This window comes from Amblyomma americanum, chromosome 10 (genome assembly GCF_052857255.1).
Source record: "Amblyomma americanum isolate KBUSLIRL-KWMA chromosome 10, ASM5285725v1, whole genome shotgun sequence".
Taxonomy (NCBI): Eukaryota; Metazoa; Arthropoda; class Arachnida; order Ixodida; family Ixodidae; genus Amblyomma; species Amblyomma americanum.
Genome location: NC_135506.1, coordinates 57,015,185 through 57,036,101, shown reverse-complemented (window position 1 = coordinate 57,036,101; position 20,917 = coordinate 57,015,185). Strand labels below are relative to the sequence as shown.

The window sequence follows — 20,917 nt, the reverse complement described above, 5'->3', positions numbered from 1 at the left end:
TGTTGAGAAAGACGATTTAGTCAGTCAGTTTTAAAATATCATGTATATGAATAATGCAGTGGCTGATACCTGTAGTTAAGAAAGAAATATTTGTGTTCAATCAAGTAAGGAGTTAATATTATTACTGATTAACACTAAAAAAGTGCAAAAGCATGGAGCAGCCCTACTGCGCAGGTGAAATAACAATACCTCCAAAATTCAGCTCGTAAGGGTACCAGAGGCGAACTCACTCAGTGTAGGAGCCTTCAAGGTCAATTATGGCGTTCCACCTTCGGCATGCTGTCTGGGCCTCTATGCTGGTCGCAGTGACGTCACCTGTGAAAAGTACACGGATACGTGCAGCGAGCATGCTTACGCCGAGACAAAGAGTATAGTGTGACGACCCCCCATAATGCGCAGGTGCACACGGGACGGAGAGGCAAAGAGACACCGTATGGCTCAGTTTAAACAAACAGATATATTCAATAATTATACATGATTATTGATTATACATCAGAGGCTGGGGTGCCCGAGCTTACGTGCCGACGACTTCATGGGGACGATGGAGGGGCTCCGGAGTTGAGCTCGAACGGTTGCTGGCAGAAGCTGCACGCCGTCGGGCTTCGGCGCTGAAGGCCCCCTTGGCGAACGATGTCGTCCTCAGCGTTTTTCTCTTCCGTACTCCTCGTCGATTTTTATATCCTCTTATCCCCACACTCCCTAGGGTGAGGACGCCCACGCCGGAGTGGGAGGGGCCTAGGGCTTTCACTTGGGCGCACAAACACACCACCGCACTTATGGTCTCGCCCCCTCACGTGTTGAGTCCGAGAGAAAGAAGGTTGTCGTCGAGGTAGCGTCGGCTGTGGTAGACGGTCTATGGCCCGCTGACGGTTCCCGCGGGTCACCGACCTCCGTTCTCCATCAAATGACACTCGCCACTCAAGGCCGGAACGCGAGGTCACTAAAAGGCCGGGAAAGTGGTCCCTTGTCCTGGGATGTGCTCGGGAGGATTGATTGATGATGCCCGCCGTCTTGCCACGGGGCCAGGCCCGCCGACACGAGGCCCCTTTGTCCCCGGGACGGCCACGGCAATTGGGGAAGATAACGCCCGTCTCCCCGCGGCGGCGGCGGCGGCGTTCGACATGTGCCGACACTATGGAAAGGGGGTCCGTTTGTGCTTAAACCCCTTCGTTTTGGTCGTTCACTCTCAACGAGTATGGCTCGGTAATTGATGATGCCGCTGTCACCTGGGTCGTCTCCGTGCGGTCCATGGCGGCAGGCCCGAAAGCCATCCCACTCAAGTTGCTTGCAGCCATATACAGTAGAAACATGTGTGCTGGCTGCTTCCAAAACGAGACCGACTGTCGCCGATCTCCTCTCTTCCAGCTGAATTGTTTTCCCTTGAGTGCTTTTGCCGCCACTGGGGCTCCGTCTACGCCGCGCCGTCGAACGCGGACCCTCGTAGCACACACAAGGAACGTCACACTCGCTCACCCTCCAGAAGAATGTTCTCCGAACATTTGAGTCCATGCAGCTCCCCTTGTCTTTCTGAATCGCCTCGCACAGTGCGTCCGACAAAACACTTTTCGCTGAACTCAACACCACTGCACAACACCATATGCCTCAGCTGTCATAACTGGCGTCTCCAGGGGCAGCACTGATCTTCTTTTACAGATAAACATGAAACTCAGCACCCAAGCCTCTCCTTTCTAGTCCAAACTGGACAAAATAAATTTACCACAGTTCCAAAGAGCTCCCACTTCTAGCACGATCACGGCACAGACAAAAATATAGATAACGAAAGGATGTAGGGCAGGTTCTGCATGCGCTCCGCATGCTCTCATGTGAAGGTGTTACTTATTGACAGAAAGGTTTAACTACCAACTCCGATATCTTAACACATAAGCACATAGCAATGTTATGAGCTGCGGCATTACACATTTCTAACCAGTTCACAACTCCGCTCTGTTTACGCCATTAGTCCGACTTAGCTTTCCGATTTCGCAGCGGATATCGGCCTTCATGAGTCATACCATGTAAGTCTGTGACCCTTTGTCTGCTTTGAGACTCGCGAGGGCTCGTGGCAGGAGCCTCTCCTGGCGTTATCTGCGCGGCAACCTCGCGCGCTTCTTCTTCTTGTAGCAATGCATGAAGTAAATCCGGTGGCATTCCGGCCATCACCTCTGGCGCCTGCCGAACAAATGCAGGAGAGGGCGTTTCTTGCGAACTATCTGCGCGCTCCGCTTCACTTCTGTCCCCATCAAAATCCGCGCTTTCCCTTTCCTCATTTCGTGAATACTGAACCGGTGCCGACTTGAGGCGATTTGCGTGTATCCTTATCAAGCGCCGGTTCACGTCTCGGACTCTGAAGTTTACCGGAGAAAGCTTCTCGACAACCTCGCACGATCCTCTCCACTTCGTCTGGAACTTACGAGCTAGCCCAATCTGCCTTTGGCAGTTTTCAATGTACACGCTGTCCCCCACATCAAACGGCGCGTCTCTAGCACTGCGATCGTGCACCTCCTTCCTGCGCTTCGCCGCTTTCTTTAAGGCCTCCTTTGCGATGTCCCTCGCCACTTGCAAGCGCGATTCTAGCTCAACCTTATAGTCGTCCAGTGAAGCGTATGGGACACGACGGGGGCCCTCTGGCACTTTACTAGGCTGGTCCGGGTCTCGGCCGTAGAGAAGAAAGAATGGCGATTCGCCCGTGCTCTCGTGTGCTGCGGAATTGTAGGCAAACATTGCATACGGGAGCCACAAGTCCCAGTCCCGCTGGTCGCGCGAAACAAAATGCGACAGGAACCCGGCCACGGTTTGGTTCAGTCGCTCCACCGCGCCGTTGCAAGCCGGATGGTACGGTGTTGTCTGCTTCTTAGCGATCTTAAGCAGCTCGCAAACTCTCCTCATTAGCTGCGACACGAAGTTTGTTCCCCGATCTGTCAAGAGTTGCCTCGGGGGCCCATGTCGGAGCACGATCTGTTCGACAAATGCTCTTGCAACCGTGTCTGCCTTCTGATCTGGGAGTGTTACCGTTTCCGCGTATTTTGAAAGGTGATCGACAAATACTAAAATGTACCTGTTTCCAGAAGTGGTCGAGGGCAATGAGCCCATTATGTCCATACCTGTCCGCTCGAAGGGAGCCGAAACCTCAGGGAACGGCTGAATTGGAGCTGGTCTTCGTCCCTTGGGTGTTTTTCTTTCGAGACAGGAATGACACTTCGCACAGTAGTCTCTAACATCCTGTCGCATGCCACTACAAAAGTACAAACGCTCCACACGCCTGCGTGTCTTCGCTACGCCAAAATGACCGGCAAATGGCGCATCGTGAAACGCGCGAAGAACCCTTTCTGTCCACGACCGAGGTATGACGCCTCTCTCCCAAGCGGTTTTCTCTGGTCTCCCTTTCCTGGTTGGCCTCGTGCGCCGACACAGGGAGCCGTCTTTGCCAATGAAATAACCTAGCTGTCCGGGGTGAGACGGTGCGCCCTCTAAGCTTTCGATTATTCGCTTCAGGTCAGGATCTTTGCACTGCTCTGTGCGTAATTCGGCGGGGTCGACTACGGGGACAAACTCATCTATAGCTGCCACGGCAGCTGTGCGGCTGAGTTCATCAGCATTCAGATGTGTCTTTCCTGACTTGTGCTCCACTTCAAAGCAGTATTCCTGCAGGTGTAGATTCCATCTAGCGAGTCGCGAGCTAGGGTCCCTGACACTCATCACACACTTCAGAGGAAGGCAGTCTGTGACTAGCTTGAATTTGCGGCCGTAAAGGTAGCATCTGAAGTGCTTTACTGCCCAGACAACGGCGAGGCACTCCCTTTCCGTAGCTCCGTACTTTTGCTCTGTGGGGCTCAGCTGTCGGCTAGCAAAAGCAACGGGATGTTCTTTGCCCTCGATAACCTGTGATAGCACGGCACCAACTGCGAACTTTGACGCATCTGTGGCCATAACGAAGGGCAAATTAAAATCCGGGTGGCGCAACAGCGGTGCACTCATTAGCTTCCTTTTCAGGGCCCCAAAAGCATCCTCCGCGTTTTCGTCCCAGCGAAAGGCGACATTTTTGGCTGTTAAGGCGGTGAGTGGCTTAGCGAGCTTGGCGAACTCCTCTATGTGCCTTCGGTAATAACCGATCAGGCCGAGAAACTGCCGGACCTGACGGACGCTAGTCGGGGATGGAAAATCCGAGACACACTTTAGTTTCTCAGGGTCCGGTCGCACGCCGTCAGCTGAAACAACGTGCCCGAGGTATTTCACCTCGTTTTTGAGGAATTGGCACTTAGAGGGCTTCAGCTTGAGACCCGCTCCTCTTAGTCGCACCAAAACCTGCTCAATATCGCGCAAATGGTTCTCAAAACTGTCACTGTATATGATTATGTCATCCATTTACACGAAGCACAGCCTCCCCAGAAGACCTTCCAGGATAACATCAGCGGTTCTCTGCCACACAGCAGGGCTGTTGGCCAGACCCATCGGCATTCTTTTCCATTCATAGTGCCCTGATGGCGTGTTGAATGCCGTTTTCTCAGCATCTGCCGGATCCATTGCTATCTGCCAGAATCCCGCCGCCATGTCCACTACCGTGAAGTACCTGGCAGAGCCCAGCTGAGAAAGCGTCTCCTGTATATTAGGGATGGGGTATGGATCGATGCGAGTTACGGCATTTAGTTTGCGGTAGTCCACTCCCAATCGATACGAGCCATCTGGCTTTTCCACCAATAGTGCTGGTGCTCCCCAGGGTGACTTTGAGTGTTCGACAATGCCGCGATCAATCAGGTCCTGCACCTGCCGCTCCATCTCCTCACGTTGGGAGTAAGGAATCCTGTACGCACGCTGGTAAACGGGCGATGAAGTGCCGGTTTCTATCCTGTGCTTTATAACGCCACAGCAGCCCAAATCCAGGTTGGACGCGGCGAATACCTCCGAGTAGTCGTTCAGCAAACCAGCCAGAGCCACCCTCTTCCTGGATTTTACGTGAGAAAGATCTAACGACGCCTTTGGAGCAGCCGAAGGACTAGCATGCTCCACAGTTGCGAGTGCCGTATCGGTGGGCTCACGTTTCTCTATCGCAGAGGTGAAGAAAGCCAATGTTTTGTTCTTGGGAAGGCTCAGTGGCTGCTGGCTACAGTTAACCACCCGTAGGGGCACTCTGTGGGCGTCATTAACTGTCACGAGGCACGCGGCTGCCTTCAGGCCATTGCTGAGAGAGTCGACCGGCTCAAGCACTCCCACGGCGCCGCTCTCTACATCTGAAGGCACACACGCTTACAAAATGTGCTCCGACCAAGGAAGGGCGACCGCCTCATCGACCAGCCTGACGGCAACCCGCGAATATACCTTCTCCAATGATCCCACTGTTTGACGGGTGTCAATATCGATAATGCGAATCTCAGCCCCTCTCCTGTTCAAAAATGGAACTTTTGAGCCGCCCGCATTAACCTCTTCCTCAGAGAATGAGACTACTACCTTCCCTTTTCTCAAAAAATCCTGCCCTAATATACCTGACACTCAGTTTGGCAGAGACACCGTGTCCGGGCATACGTAGCAGGGGTGCTCCAATGCAATTCCGCCGAGAGAGAAGTGTAACTGGTTGAGTCCACTTATGCCAAGAGGATCCCCCGTTATGCCTACAAATTTGGTTGCCATACCACCAGACGCTTCCAACACCTCGTGGTCCCCCTTCCTTCGAAGCGTGTTAAAACTGCTCTCCTTAAGAAATGTCACCTTTGACCCCGTATCTATCAACAATTCCATGCAACAACCATTTAACTTGCAACGCCCCTCAGGGTGGGGAGGACTATCTAGTTTTTTGTCTCGGTATCTGGAGCCCCGCTGTAGGCTTGCTTAGGGCGTGTCTCGCCTGCTTCTCTTTGTGGCTCCCCACGGCGCACGTTTTGGCAGAACCTGGCGATGTGTCCGCGACCCTGGCAAACGAAGCATACGATTTCTTCAAAATCTCGCATACCGCGCCTGTAGCTTTGTGGCGGTCTCCGGTTTCCCGCGAATGGGCGCTGTTGAGCGCGCGCTTCAACCTGGCGTTCCACCTGCTGAGATAGCAGCTGTTCTAAGCGATCTAACCGCTCTGTCAAGAGAGCAACCTCAGGGTTGAGCACCGCTCTCTCTATGACGCGTACTCTCGCTGTGGCTGTCGTTAACGCCTCATTTCGTTCCTCATCCAATGCGGCCGCCACGGCATGGTTCAAATTGCTCGGCTTGCGCGAGAGCACGAACCGGCGCACGGGGTCTTGCAGACCAGCCACAAACAAAGCGGTCATTTCCTCTTTAAGTAGATCCTCCGCGTATTTCTTCTTTAGCTGGTCTCCTTCCTCCTCCCTGCTTAACGTATCGCGTGCTAGGCGCTGAAGCCGCGACGCAAACGTTCGCACGTCCTCCCCTACCATCTGTCCGGCGTCACGGAACCTCTGTACCCGCACGTGACGTGGTTCAGTGTCGAAATGCTCAAACGCGAGCTTCTTAAATTCCGCAAATGATTTTGTGGATTTTACTTTTTCGTCTCGCCATGCAAAATCATGAGCAGCTCCTGCCATCTTACACCTCGCCATTCCCAGCATTTGAGCATCGGACCATCCCCCCATTTTCCCAATCTCTTCTAGCATGGAAAAGAAATCGCAGATTGGAACCCCTGTCTTATCTCCCGTAAACGTCGGAATGACGCTTCCTAATGCCAGCATGCTTGCTCCGAGCGACAGCTGTGGAGTGGGAGCTCCCTCAGATACAGACATTTTTTTTTCGCTCAAGCCCTCCGGTGCCTCAAGCCTCTCAAATGGGGGTAAAAGTCCCACAATCAGTCCCGTGATTCCCTTTTGATTACAATTTTGAAGTCATGAATGTCGCAGCATTCAGAGGACATTTGCTTTTGAGACCCCACTTCTGACACCAGTGTGACGACCCCCATAATGCGCAGGTCCACACGGGACGGAGAGGCAAAGAGACACCGTATGGCTCAGTTTAAACAGATATATTCAATAATTATACATGATTATTGATTATACATCAGAGGCTGGGGTGTCCGAGCTTACGTGCCGACGACTTCATGGGAACGATGGAGGGGCTCCGGAGTTGAGCTCGAACGGTTGCTGGCAGAAGCTGCACGCCGTCGGGCTTCGGCGCTGAAGGCCCCCTTGGCGAACGATGTCGTCCTCAGCGTTTTTCTCTTCCGTACTCCTCGTCGATTTTTATATCCTCTTATCCCCACACTCCCTAGGGTGAGGACGCCCACGCCGGAGTGGGAGGGGCCTAGGGCTTTCACTTGGGCGCACAAACACACCACCGCACTTATGGTCTCGCCCCCCTCACGTGTTGAGTCCGAGGGAAAGAAGGTTGTCGTCGAGGTAGCGTCGGCTGTGGTAGATGGTCTATGGCCCGCTGACGGTTCCCGCGGGTCACCGACCTCCGTTCTCCATCAAATGACACTCGCCACTCAAGGCCGGAACGCGAGGTCACTTAAAGGCCGAGAAAGTGGTCCCTTGTCCTGGGATGTGCTCGGGAGGGTTGATTGGTGATGCCCGCCGTCTTGCCACGGGGCCAGGCCCGTCGACACGAGGCCCCTTTTCCCGGGACGGCCACGGCAATTGGGGAAGATAACGCCCGTCTCCCCGCGGCGGCGGCGGCGGCGTTCGACACGTTCCGACACTATGGAAAGGGGGTCCGGTTGTGCTTAAACCCCTTCGTTTTGGTCGTTCACTCTCAACGAGTATGGCTCGGTAATTGATGATGCCGCTGTCACCTGGGTCGTCTCCGTGCGGTCCATGGCGGCAGGCCCGAAAGCCATCCCACTCAAGTTGCTTGCAGCCATTTACAGTAGAAACATGTGTGCTGGCTGCTTCCAAAACGAGACGGACTGTCGCCGATCTCCTCTCTTCCAGCTGAATTGTTTTCCCTTGAGTGCTTTTGCCGCCACTGGGGCTCCGTCTACGCCGCGCCGTCGAACGCGGACCCTCGTAGCACACACAAGGAACGTCACAATAGGAAAGAAAGCAACCAGCAGACGGTGTGAGTTCGCTGACTTGCGCTGGAGGGGAGGGACAATGTAGAAGAGAGGTGAAGTAATCATGGCAGCCAAATAGAAAAGTCATTCTTGCGAAAAGACCGCAGCGGTGGCCGAGCGGTTGAGCAACCGCTTCGTATGTGGGAGGTGCGGGTTCGATCCCCAGTGCGGCCGGGTACCCACCAGTGATACAATGGGTACAAGCTTTCCCCTGCCTGGTGCTCGGCTTCTTTAGGGTGAAATGCTTTAAAAATAAGTCTTTAACCCCATCTTAAGTACAAGAAAAAAAACTTGTCATGGCGCCCTTTGGCCACAGATGCCCTTTCGCCATAAAAATCCATCATCATTCTTGCGAAAAATTATGCACCAGTCGCTTAAGCATGACGGTCCCGGGATGCAGAGAAGCACCTGGTGAGTGTTCATGACTGGTGATCGATGTGACCACCGGCCGAATATTTTGCTGCAGTGTACAAGTTAGCTAGTGCACCACACGTTTATATCATGGCATTCGTTTGGCTCATCACAGCCGCAGCTCCTTGGGGAAGGCTGTCGGCCATACCAATGAGGAACAAGTTGTGTTCTGTAAACGAAACTCTAACGAACAGATGGCACTGCTGCTTCATGTTGCTTTAGACAAGGTGGAAGACTACGGTGCGAAGAAGTTTGATCAGAACAAGTGCAGTGGTTTCGAGATTTCACTATCCCGAGCTTATATCGAGGCAAGAGCGCATGCGCCATGGCAAAGACTTACGTTGCATGTTGTTTTGTGTTGTGTTCAGTGTTGTGGTGAAACACAGGCCGTCATGCGCCAAGCTCAAGTTATCACATTGCATGGGTTTGGGAGACTAGCTTCCTTCTTTGCGTTTGCTTTCAATAACTTTTTATGGCTGAATTTGCAATGCTTGCACATTTCACTCAATGCCTTACAACTACACCCTCCTTATGCTCTCTTGACAGAAGCTGTCCATTATCAAACTTAAGTACAGCGCTCGTCAAGTCTTTAGGCCAGAGAGTTTGCTTTTAGCCTCCTGGTGGAACAGCCAAGACAGCCGTCAAGCTGTGATTTGGTGTGAAGCAAGAACAGCCATAGACTTGTCCTTTCAAAGCCCTTTGGTCTTTAGTGGTACTGGCAGTACACTATCTGGCTGAAAAGCAAGCTGTGGGGCTCGAAGACTTCGACCGAAGGCTGTACGGCCCAAGACTGTACTAGAGGAAACTATCAGAGATAGCAACCAATATGAAGCAATGAACGCTACCATTCCCATTGCAATTTTGCTTTTTTTCACAAAAGCGGATCGCATTAAACACATTAGAAGTAAGAGAAATGTTGGTGTGATATTTTTTCCTGCATCAAAAAAGATGGGTGTATGCAAATAAGTCGAGTTTCCCTTACAAAAATTCCTTAGAGAGTCTATGTACTGTCCATTGACTTCTGTCTATAAAGTCTATAGGCTCTCTGTAGGCAAAACCTAGACAAGAATCTATAGGCAATACAAATACTATAGACAGTCTATAGAGAAACTATAGATTCACGGTCTTCCCCTTTAGGAGACTTCTGTCTACAGACTATAAATAGACAAAAAAGAAATGTCTGTAGGAAGGCAACAAAGTCTATAAGAAGTCTATAGACCAATTTTGTAAGGGTTCTATCAGTCATTTGTGGCCTTTCGTAATAATACATTGTGTTTTGATTTCCTTTTGTCGTGACGACCATCGTGACAAACACACCCCGAGATGGGAAAACAAACGACCAGTAACAGGTAAGACCGGTCTGGTGGCGGCACCGCCACATTCAGTTTGGCCGAATGCGCCAATTCGGCCCACTACCACCGCACAGTTTCTTTCTCGGGACGATATTCGGGCCGATGAAGCTCGAACGGCGCGTCAAACCCGCCGTCGCTCTCCTTCCATCGTCGGCGCCCGTTCAGCAATGCAGTATGGGCGCGGGGTCCGTTTGTACAAGCAAGTGGCACTAGACAGTTTTAGCTGTGCGTACGCAAGTGCTTGCGCACGCAAAGCGCTACGTTGCTGCGTGCGTTACGCTGTCCGCTCCGAAGTATAGTTTTAGCTGGCCGTGACGTAGCGTCCTTCACACGCGCGCGTAAACAGTAGCGCCATCTAGTGACAAGACGTCAAAGCACATCAACGCTCGGTTGAAGAAAATTTCTTCCGTGGTTACTGGCAACTAGTGTGAGTGCATTGGGGGCCTTTTTTTGTTCCAAGAAGAAAAACTATGCAAACCGAAGAAAATGTAAGAACTGACTAAAAACTACAAAACTGTTTCGCCAAGTGTCGTTGCTACAAAGAAAGCACACTGCATTTAGTTAGGCCTAGGAGCTTGAAAATCGCCAAATTATCTGAAAAACAGGGGCTAGTTATCGCTTATACCGCTACGTGTGGGAAAGAGTAGGCGAAATAAAAGCGAACCGCTACCATTTGGGCGAGCTATTGCGTCGGAGAATCCAGCGGCGACATGTATATATTCCGAAGCGAGCGAGCAGGGCGCCGCCGTCTTGTCAACGTTAGCGTACGCAAGCCATGCACGCAAGCGCCGCAACGCAAAGTCCGCTGGCTAGCGTACGCACGCAAGACGCAAGGCTTGCGCTTGCGTTCTGCGCATGCGCGCTACCGTCCCCGAAAACTCCTTGCGTACGCTAAGCCGTTGCGTACGCACAGCTAAAACTGCCTACTATGTGCCGCATTTCTGCTAAGACATGCGTGGAGTGAACCCCCCTCGCCCCTGGCTTACGTCACAAGGAAACAATGATTAATAGGAAATGACCAAATGAAATTAGAACAAAGTCAATCGCGAAGTACGTCACCGGATGAAGCACGCGACGCATTCAGTTTAATGTCAAGAATGTGTGACGCACTTGTACAGGATGCAAGCATCGTGTGGTTGCTTATACATCGGGCAGAGGGGCATTGCCACAACAAGCACTTGCGAGAGCCTCGTTATTCCCTCAAGTCTTTTAGTTGGAGCAGTTTAGCACAGCATTATCAAGACTGCGTTTGCAGGCCAGTCTAGTGCGGGCGGGTGCCAACCGGTGATAGAATGGGTACAAGCTTTCCCTTGCCTGGTGCTCGGCTTCTTTAGGGTGAAATGCTTGGGAAATAGGTCTTTGACCCCTACCTTGATTGAAGAAAAAACCTTGCGCCGCGACACTTTTTTTCCACGGATGCCCTTGCGCCATAAATATCCATAATCATCACCATCACCATGAAGTCCAACTAGAAGGGTGCATAAGTGGTGAACCATCATCCGGGGACACTCGACCGCGAGATATTTGAAGCACAGACAATGTACGTGAAAGGTAAGCGTAGCATTAATTTACCCTTTGCGGATTTTATTACGCCGCAATTTAGGCCGCGGTGGCTCAGTGGTTAGGGCGCTCGGCTACTGATCCAGAGTTCCCGGGTTCGAACCCGACCGCGGCGGCTGCGTTTTTATGGAGGAAAAACGCTAAGGCGCCCGTGTGCTGTGCAATGTCAGTGCACGTTCAAGATCTCCAGGTGGTCGAAATTATTCCGGAGCCCTCCACTAGGGCACCTCTTTCTTCCTTTCGTCTTTCACTCCCTCCTTTATCCCTTCCCTTACGGCGCGGTTCAGGTGTCCGCCGATATGTGAGACAGATACTGCACCATTTCCTTTCCAGAAAAAAAAACAATTATTTTTATTTACTTGAAACACCGCTATCGTACTTTGGGCTGTAAATATGCGCTTTGTTCGTGTTTTGACCAGTACTAGGGGCAGAGGGGACGGACACATGTATTTATAACATACTTTCCACAAGATATTGCAGCGGGTAGTCGGCGCACTTATCTTTCTTTTTAAATGCACATGTAAGGACACATTTGCGCTTTCTTGCGCTGTTCTATCACTACGTTTGTAAAGGTACAAACTTCCGTAGAAGTCCTGCACCTATTTGTACTTCAAATGGAGGCCAACCCCGTTATCTGAATCGCAGTGTGAATAAGTGGTCGTCGAAATCTATCAAATTGAGCATGACAGTAGGAAGGGTACAAGATGAATGGAGGCGGCACTGCATGTACATCGACAAGCCTCTCTTGTGTGCGAATTTGAGGTAGTTTCACGAGACCCACGGTACCTGTACTCTTAGCCACAGGTCTAGTAGCAAGAAGAAAGATATACAAAACCGGAAGAAACGAGAAAGAGCATCATGATTCTGGCGTGTGAGTGGCCAGTTAAAATACGCGCGATGCATTCTGCAGCTGATAAGGCGTCTTTCACGCTAAGGTCCTGCTGGATCGAAATCGTGCAAAACTCGAGTATAGTGGAAACGCCAGATAGGAATTCCTTGCCTTCTGACCACCATAATCAAATGTCCGAGACACTAACCTTGAAATTTTGCGATTGAATCTCCCCCTCGCTCTTAAAAGAAAAAAATGGCGGGTCACTAATTCATATTTCCGATATTTTAATGCTGGATTTAGGGAGGATTGAAAGAAAAATTATTACCTCAACAGAATGGTAGGTAACGCACATATATTCAAATCCTGATATAAAACATGTATTCATGCCGTGAAATGTGAGAGATTGGTATGTTGCAAAATTAAACAAATTGGCATAGAGCCTATTTTGTGCACCTAAGCCGAGTTTTTGAAAATATCATTTTGAAGGCCGGGACAGAGCAGTTAATTTTCATTCTCTGAACGTTTACCTATTTCTAAATATTTTACTTACATACTGCAGGCGGAGAGGTGAGACGTACGACAAACTGCAACAGCAAAATGCAATAAAATCCAAGGCATGAGTAGGAGAAAGTCACGGGTAATGAACCATGCAATACCGAAGAAGATCATTTATGTGATGATAATGATGAAGATGGTGATGATGATAGGAAATTTTTATGGCGCAAGGGCATCGGCTGCAAAGAGAGTGCTAAAAAAGGTCAAAAATGTACTAAAATGTACTAAATGTACTAAAAAAAACATACAGTCAAAAACAGACCATAGAAGAGCAGCATCAGCATCAGAGAAGTCGGCAATTTGAATCTAAGTTTTCTAATATGCTAACATTATCAGCCCACTCAAAATCCTCTGCTTTGAGAACAGGTGTAAAAGATGCCACTTTATGATTGCATAAGCCGGGATCGAAAGCCACTTTAATTAATGAAACACGGATGAAGGAAAACCAATTCACGGACTGAACGAGAAGACTCAATTGCCAACACGTGCAGGTTCCCTAACTCAGCGAGATTATTATCAAGCATCATATTAAAACAACTACTGGCACCATCTTTAGAATCGGAGCCCACAAATACTTTCAGATAATGGCTTACGAGAAGTTTTTTAGCGCTGTTCAGAAGTCACACATTCACGTGCCCCATTTTTTTTTACACAGATTCTACAACGTGACACCAGGCATTTAGATCGAAAAGCGCTGCCTACAGAGATCATCTTGACGCCAAACTTGTTGTGCACTTTCTGTGTGCTAATGAGTACACAGCGTGCAAACGAAATTTCGCTAGTTTGCGACGCTAGTCATTAAAGGATTACAGCAATCCAACAACAAATTCTACCATTCTACCTATTATTCCTGTCAGACATCATGTAGCACTCTTTTCTTGTTGGAGAAAAACGGCATTTGTTTTTCCCGCAATTCTTCGGAACTTCCCTTTCGCACCCTCCTTAAACGACCATCATTATGTTGCTAGGTCCAATTTACTGCCTTTGTTTCCGTCGTGGTTGGGGAACTGCCGAGCTTATCAGCAGCGCTCATAAGAACATGGAGCGCTTGATAAGTGTGTCTAAGTAGCAGGAAATAAAATATTCTATTTCGAAGTTTATCGCTTTGCCGTTCGGTGGGCTTAGTACTCGGCGTTTGCTTGGTAGTCGCGTGGTGAGAGACGTTTTGCTCCAGCATTTTGCCACAGTTATCACTCTGCTTTCGACTCTTCGCTTAATAAACAATGCGTACCAGGAACATCACTTTTCGCAGCACTTGTGACAAAATATTGACTACCAAGGGACGCTGAGAAAGTGCCATGTGCTGCCATCTTTTGGATGCGCAAGGTAGCACGAAAGGTTAACTATGAGCTTTATATACCTTCCTGGGCTTACCAGACGTTTCCATGACTTCTGCCGGTAGCTGCGACGTATAATTGCCGTTGGGTGATATGACCTGCGCCAGTAAAGAATCAACAAGAAGCGTTCGACATCTCATGCGTGTAGCACTGCTTCGGACAGTTTTCTCTTCCTTTCCTTATCAGGTCTCAATACATTATGTAGGGTATAAATGACGGCGCAAAGCTGGTATGGTATATGGGGTTCAACGTCCTAAAACGACTTGGGCTTTTAGGAACACCGTAGTGGAAGACTCCAGAATAATTTTAGCCGCGCCAGCTTCTTCAACTTTCACTTACATAGCGCAGTATTTGGGCGCCTTGCGTTACGCCTCCATCGAAGCGTGGCCAACGTGGCTCAGATTGAACCCGCGTCCCCGGGCTCAGTCGAACGTCATAAACACTGAGCTACCGCTTTGGGGTGATGCTAGACAGAGGATGCGAAATATGCTTCTCCTAAATGCCTTTACAATCTTTTCTATCAAGTAAAATCAATGCAGAGTGGCCGACAAACAGTCCAGGCATAACAAACCCATAACATGACTAGTCAACGCTAATTTGTGCTTCACCCAGATGTCAGCTAAAACGTTTGTGCTAGAAAATTTAGTCGCATTGGGTGTTCTACAAGAAAAAAAAAGAAAACAGCCATGTTATTATAGCAATTGTTTCTTATTGGTTAGAGCTTCCACGGCTCGGCTTTTGAACGGATTACTATTTCCATTTGTGAAGATTTTCCTCGGCTGGCTGCCGATTCAGGGCTGTCTATGGCACCTATGTGGTGTCATCTAAATTCGTCTAGGCTGTGACATTTCTACGAGTCTTATTGCGAATGCTGGTTTTAATCTAAAAATTAGCTTTTTAAGGTAAACAAAGCTACAATATTATATCGTACCTATATTCTTTGTGAAGTAACCTCAGTGATCACGTTGAAAAAACTGGCAGAAAGGTTATCTCGAGGATGAACCTAAATTTGGCGCAGCAATCATTAGGAAGCGCTGTCCCTAAGCGCAGCTTGCGTAACGCTTGTACTGAATCGCAGAAGGAGTGGTCTGAAAGTCTTTTCAAATGCACGAGTATCTTTCACTTTAGTTCTCCCTTTTTTGAACTGCAGGTTTTTGGGCCTTTATAAATAGAGTATGAGATGAAAATCGCGCACGGTTAGTTGATGTATTCGTTTTGTGTTTCCTTATTTGTCGAAGATATTTTTGTAAAAAAAAGTTTCTTCTTTACATTACAGCGGACTTTATAATTTTTTTTAGCAGTGTCATTTCGTGTTTGCAAATGGGATGAATTACAAGTATATTTATTTATTTTTAATGCACATTCGCCAACAGTAACTTAGTTTATCGGCGGGACTTCTTAATAAATAAAGAACCCTGAAAAATACGTGCGAAAGCAAAGTACATATATCTGGAAAGAGCTGTAGGTAAGCGCTAGCTGAGCTCGGAAGAACAACTGCGGTAATTCGAAGACGTGAAAGAAAGCCTAACAAATGGAATATGTGCATGGAGCAACTGCAGTAAAAAGAGGCAAAATTAAACCGGGATATAAAGAACGTTAAGTGAGCGAAGAAAAATGAAAAGAAGGAAAACTGAAGTACACATTCATTTCTGAGAAACTTTGGTAAGGATAAAAATGCAAAACAATAATAAAAAGAATGGATAAAAGACAGTATATGGCACATCGCTTCGAGAGATGAGAAAATAGAGACAAGATGAGTGAAACTCTCCAGGAAAAAACAACGACTGCAACACTTCTGTACCGCAATACAACTTCCAAATTTTGTGAACATGTCCCTTCCGTTTAGCTTTCGAGTTGGCACCAAGAGTATTTCGGGTATAACTTCCGGGCCTAGTTTCAATTATTATACATCCATTAAAATACTTGGCCCGCGCTTAGTGAACTGTGTTCTGTTTTTTTTTTTCTTTTTTCTTATTGGTATTATGGTTGGTGGTTTGTGAAGGTTTAACGTCCCAAAGCGATTCAGGCTATGAGGGACGCCGTAGTGAATGGCTCCGGAAACTTAGACCAACTAGGGTTCTTCAACATGCAATAACATCGCACAGTACACGGGCCTCTAAAATTTCACCTCCATCGAAATGCGACCGCCGCAGCCGGAATCGAACCCGCGTCTTTCGGGTCAGCAGCCAAGCGCCATAACCACTGAGCCATAGCGGCGGCCATTGGTATTATGTAGCCTCATTATTTGAACAGTACGTTTTACAAGGAGACCAAATTAATGATTTTATGGTAGGTATGCCTTTATGCCTCCATCGATTATTTGTGCTGTGCGGTGTGCTGCCAAAACTGCGTTCGCAGTCATATGCGGCACTACTCCGCAAGAAAAGCGACTTGTTTCAAACAGAATATTGGCGCCAAGATTTGTAATGTTTTATTTTTCAAGCCGAATACCTTTGGCAAGAGGCTTTGTTCGGGAAGAAAGATACGACGAGATTTATCGGGAATGTCTGGCTTCTACATTGTTCGCGATTATCGTAGGTCGTTTACACGCACTATCGCGAAGCTTCTTGGTGGGCATTAAATTGCCCACGGCTGAGAGCAGCAGGGATTCTTTATTTCGACGACCACCGTTGGCGTTTGCTGCGATCGCTGCAGCCCAGTTGTTTAGTTTTTGTGGGCGCCATTCAGACGAATAAACAGTTTCTGTTTGAAAGCCTTTTTGGTGCTTTCCTGACTGCAGAACTGTCGCCACCACTACGTGTCATTTCGAGGGTGGAGGTGCTGAACAGTTTAGCTGCAACAGCCCCTTTCATGCAACCGATAACTGCGTCACTGCCTCTGGTAGTCCTTCGGCCTCCTGAGCCGCCTTCTTTCCAAAGACTGCCGAGGGAAGATTCAGAAGAAAGACTCGATCTTTATAAACGTTTGGCTTGGATGAACTCCTGGAATGATGCCGAGAACTTGAGCAACGTGTATTTCGCGTGCATTTTGCGGGGCCGCCGTGACGAGCGACCACGGGAGATTGGGGACACCTCTGCGCCAGGCAGAATTCGTCGCGAGCCGTCCTACCGATCACCGTCGCCTCAGCCTAACGGTTCACAACACGTGCTTTCAGCTATGCAATGGCCTGCCAAGGAAGGTCCCCCAGCCTCTGTAAGGAAAGCTGATGAGCACAATCTTTGAGGTGAGGTTGATTAATTCACGACGAAACGACGAAGATTCTTGATCGCCAACTACACCACGCCGCGCCACATTCCTGATGAGAACGCCAGAAGTGATGCTCATTCCGACAGCGACGCGAAGGAATAGAAATGACAGTGACGCACAGCAAACTGACAGCAACGAGCCTCATCCTCAGTGCCATCATGCGACAAGTACAGGTACCGGTTACCAGGAGAAGGTGCAGTGCAAGGACACGAACCATTGCCATGGAATTTACAGTCGACAGCCGCTACATAACTGCATTGGTTGACACAGGAGCAGACTACTAAGGCATCAATGGACCTTTAGCAGCTCATTCCATGAAAGTGGCTACGAATTGGGGCGGACCAAAGGTAAGCATTGCTGAAAGTCGCACTCTTATCTCGTCAGGACGGCGCACTGCAAGACTATCAGATAACGTACTCACGTACCCTACAGCTTTTGTAGTGCTACAATAGCGCTCATGCAACTTGAGGCAGGGATCTCTTTACTCAATATTGAGCGATAATCGAGCTAAAGTCTAAGTCCACCACATATTTGACGAACGAGGCCCTACCTCTGAAGTCGACGCAGAAGAACTGCGCGAAGTTCACTGCACTCGAAGGAGCGAGCGGGTCGTCTCGTTCAAGCATTCTGGTCACCGTAGCCGTGGAGGCTGCCAACAACGTCGATGATGCCAAAGAAAGCATCCAACCCCAGCTCGAATGAGGGCTATGGACTGCAAGATACAACGTCTGTTTTAGAGTGCACAAGCCAGTGTGCTGGCTACTAACTTAAGCTGGTGACTAACTTAAGCAAAGGCACAAGTCATCGCCTTCTAGGACAACAGTGGTGGAGGTGAGAAATACATTGCCTACAGCGTTAACGACCCGACTGACCAAAACCCTGGAGCCAACCTCCTACAAGAACTCAGCCCCGCTCAAGGATAGACCACGATTTCTGCAGAACCTGCTTTAAAGTTACAGTCACTCTTTTCTTCTTTGCCAAAGGTTCAGAAAACTTGTATTGACAAGCATCGAATTATAACAGCTTAAAACACCCGTCATTTCCGCCAAAGCCTCTAATACGGATGGACGAGTGAGCGCCCAGGCATCCAGAAACAAGTGGAGTAAATGCTGCGCGACATTGTCATCCAGTTATCGGAATGTTCCTGGGAGCACCGGTCGTCCACGTAAAAAAAAGTATGCCGTTACGCGACGATAACCGCTGATTAAACAGCATACCAAGATGCCTACCTCCTACCCAATATCAAAGACCCGTATACTGTTTATGCGACGGCAGGTATTTCTGGTCCATTGATATGAAGAAAAGGTATTGGCAAATCATAGCCAGTGAAGGCGACTTTTTAAGAACACCTTCATCCGCCCAATGGCCGGTATGAGTTCAACGTAATTCCCTTTAACTGGACCACGTTCTGAGGCAAGAACGCTCCAGTGTGTAATGGGCACAGTATTACAGGCCTCAAGTGGCAGATTTGTCTCGTTGTCTTCGCTTCTAACTTTGATGAACATCTCAAAAGGCATCGGACAGTACTTGAGGCAAGTTAGACATCAGGGCAGACACTGAAGCCAGAATAATGCCAGTTCGCTCACGAGGAGCTGCTATTCCTTGGCCAGGTTATAAACATAAAAAGAGTGGTCCCAGACCCACAGAAAAGAGCCGCTATTGCACAGTTTTCGGAGCGGCTTGAAAAGAAAGCTGTGCGCAAGTTCCTTGGACTGTGCCCGTATTCCAGACGTTTGTAACGAACTTTTCACCCATTTATGAACCCTTGACACAGCAAACGAATTAGGACATGAAATTAAAAGGGGTCGCTTCGCAATGTGAAACACTCCAAGAAGTTCAGCGTTGTTTGAAACCATCGCCTGCGTTTGGGCACTTTGACGAAAACTCCGGAAGCTAAGTTCACAGAGACGCAAGCAGCGTGAGCGGAATCGCCATTATCGTGCAGACGTGGCAAAACCGTCAAAGTGTCACAGCGTACGCCAGCCGATTTTTGTCACAAAGAGAGGCCCATTATTCAACGAAAGAAAGGTATTGCCTTGAGATAGTTTGGACCACGTTCAAAATTACACTCGTACTTGTACGGCAGGGCTTTAAAGGTTGTGGGTGGACCATCACAAGTTACGCTGGCTTGCCAACTTGAAGGACCGTCTGGTTCATTATTCAGTGAAGCTTGCGACTCCAAGGGGTCGACTTCACCGTTCTCTGCCAATGTGGTCGCAAGCACGCTGACGCAGACTACTGACACGTGCTTCCTTCAACGCGCCGCCATGCGAAGACCATGAAGAAATCTTCCCTTGACTGTTCATGCAGCTGCGATTTCTCGCGAGAGGAAGGCATGGATACTGGGTCACAACGCCTTGTTGAGCGCTTGGAAAGCAAGGGCGCCTCAGCTCCCTAGTCATCAAGCATCAGTTGTCGTCCATATCCTTATAGAACGACGTACTTGTTACGAGCTTCACACCTACGAAAAGCGCATGATTTCTGGTTGTGCCTAAAAGCCTTTGAAACGAAGTCCTTCAAGCATCACACGACGATCCAACAGCAGAACACTTCGCTTCATACGCATTCTCCTTTGAATTCACGACAAGTAATACTGGCCGCGATTTGCCGCCGGTATTGGCAGACACGTCAAAATTTGCTATGAGTATCCGCTACGAAAGACGTCACTCAGCTGGCCAAATAGACCACTGAACTCCATAGGGCTACCGACCTTCCAACAGACTAAAATCACCTTCAGCCTCTACGTCGAAGCAAGAGGCCTGCCATGAGATACGGCAGCGGAAGTCGAAAATTCCTTTTCGAAGAGATCCTTTTGGGCTACGGCACCCCAGCACTCCTCATGATCGACAGGCGAGCATCACTCACCGCCGAGCTGATCCAAGCTATTATGCAATGCAACACACAAGCCACTGCGGAATCTGCATACCATTCGCAGACCAACGGCGTTATGGAGCGCTCGAACAGAACCATCACGACAATAATTTTTATGGATTTAGACGCTGAACACAATGCATCGGACACTTTCTTACCCTACCTGGCCTTCGTCTACGAAAGCGGAGCCCAAGAGACAACCTGGCTAACCGTATTACGGCTCATATATGGAAGGGAGGCCACGACAGCACTCGACGTAGTGCGATTTGAACACACATCGACGTTGCCGCCTACCTGTAGCGCGCAGAAGAATCCCGACGACTAGCCCGACTACGAATACAAATCAACAGTCACCGACTATCAAGACTGCACGCAGAAGGGGTGGGCGTCAATTCAACGCTACGGTCAGCGTGAAAAACGCTCGCTATTTCGGCCCGTTCAAATTCCTTCCTCGAGTAGGTGAACGGGGCAATGCATGATGATGATGCTGATAGATTTTTATGGCGCAAGGGCATCTATGGCCAAAGAGCGCGATGGCACAAGGTATTTTTCAAATTCTCAAGGTGGGGTCGAAGACCCATTTCCCAAGCATTTCACCCTAAATAAGCTGAGCGCCAGACCAGGGGAAAGCGTGTACCCTTTGTATCACCGGTGGGTACCCGGCGGCACTGGGGATCGAACCCCGCACCTCCCGCATGCGAAAAGGATGCTCAACCACTTGGCCACCGCTGCGGTGACGGGGCAATGCAGTTGTTGCTGATGAAGCGACGCCAACTCAGCTACGGTGCGCACAACTTGAAGTGCGGCA

The 20,917-nt window shown here is 49.2% G+C and overlaps 1 protein-coding gene across 7 annotated transcripts in view; it reads right to left on the bottom strand.

The window, feature by feature from the left end:
- LOC144108019 (uncharacterized) overlaps positions 1-20,917 on the bottom strand; it is a 58,655-nt gene that overhangs the window by 18,791 nt on the left and 18,947 nt on the right. For all 7 annotated transcript variants that reach the window (XM_077641281.1, XM_077641283.1, XM_077641284.1 and 4 more), the window contains 2 exons: positions 14,069-14,129; positions 231-315 (listed from right to left, as the gene is read on the bottom strand). In XM_077641281.1, the coding sequence (XP_077497407.1) occupies positions 231-315; positions 14,069-14,129 (146 nt within the window). The remainder of the gene's footprint in view (positions 1-230; positions 316-14,068; positions 14,130-20,917) is intronic.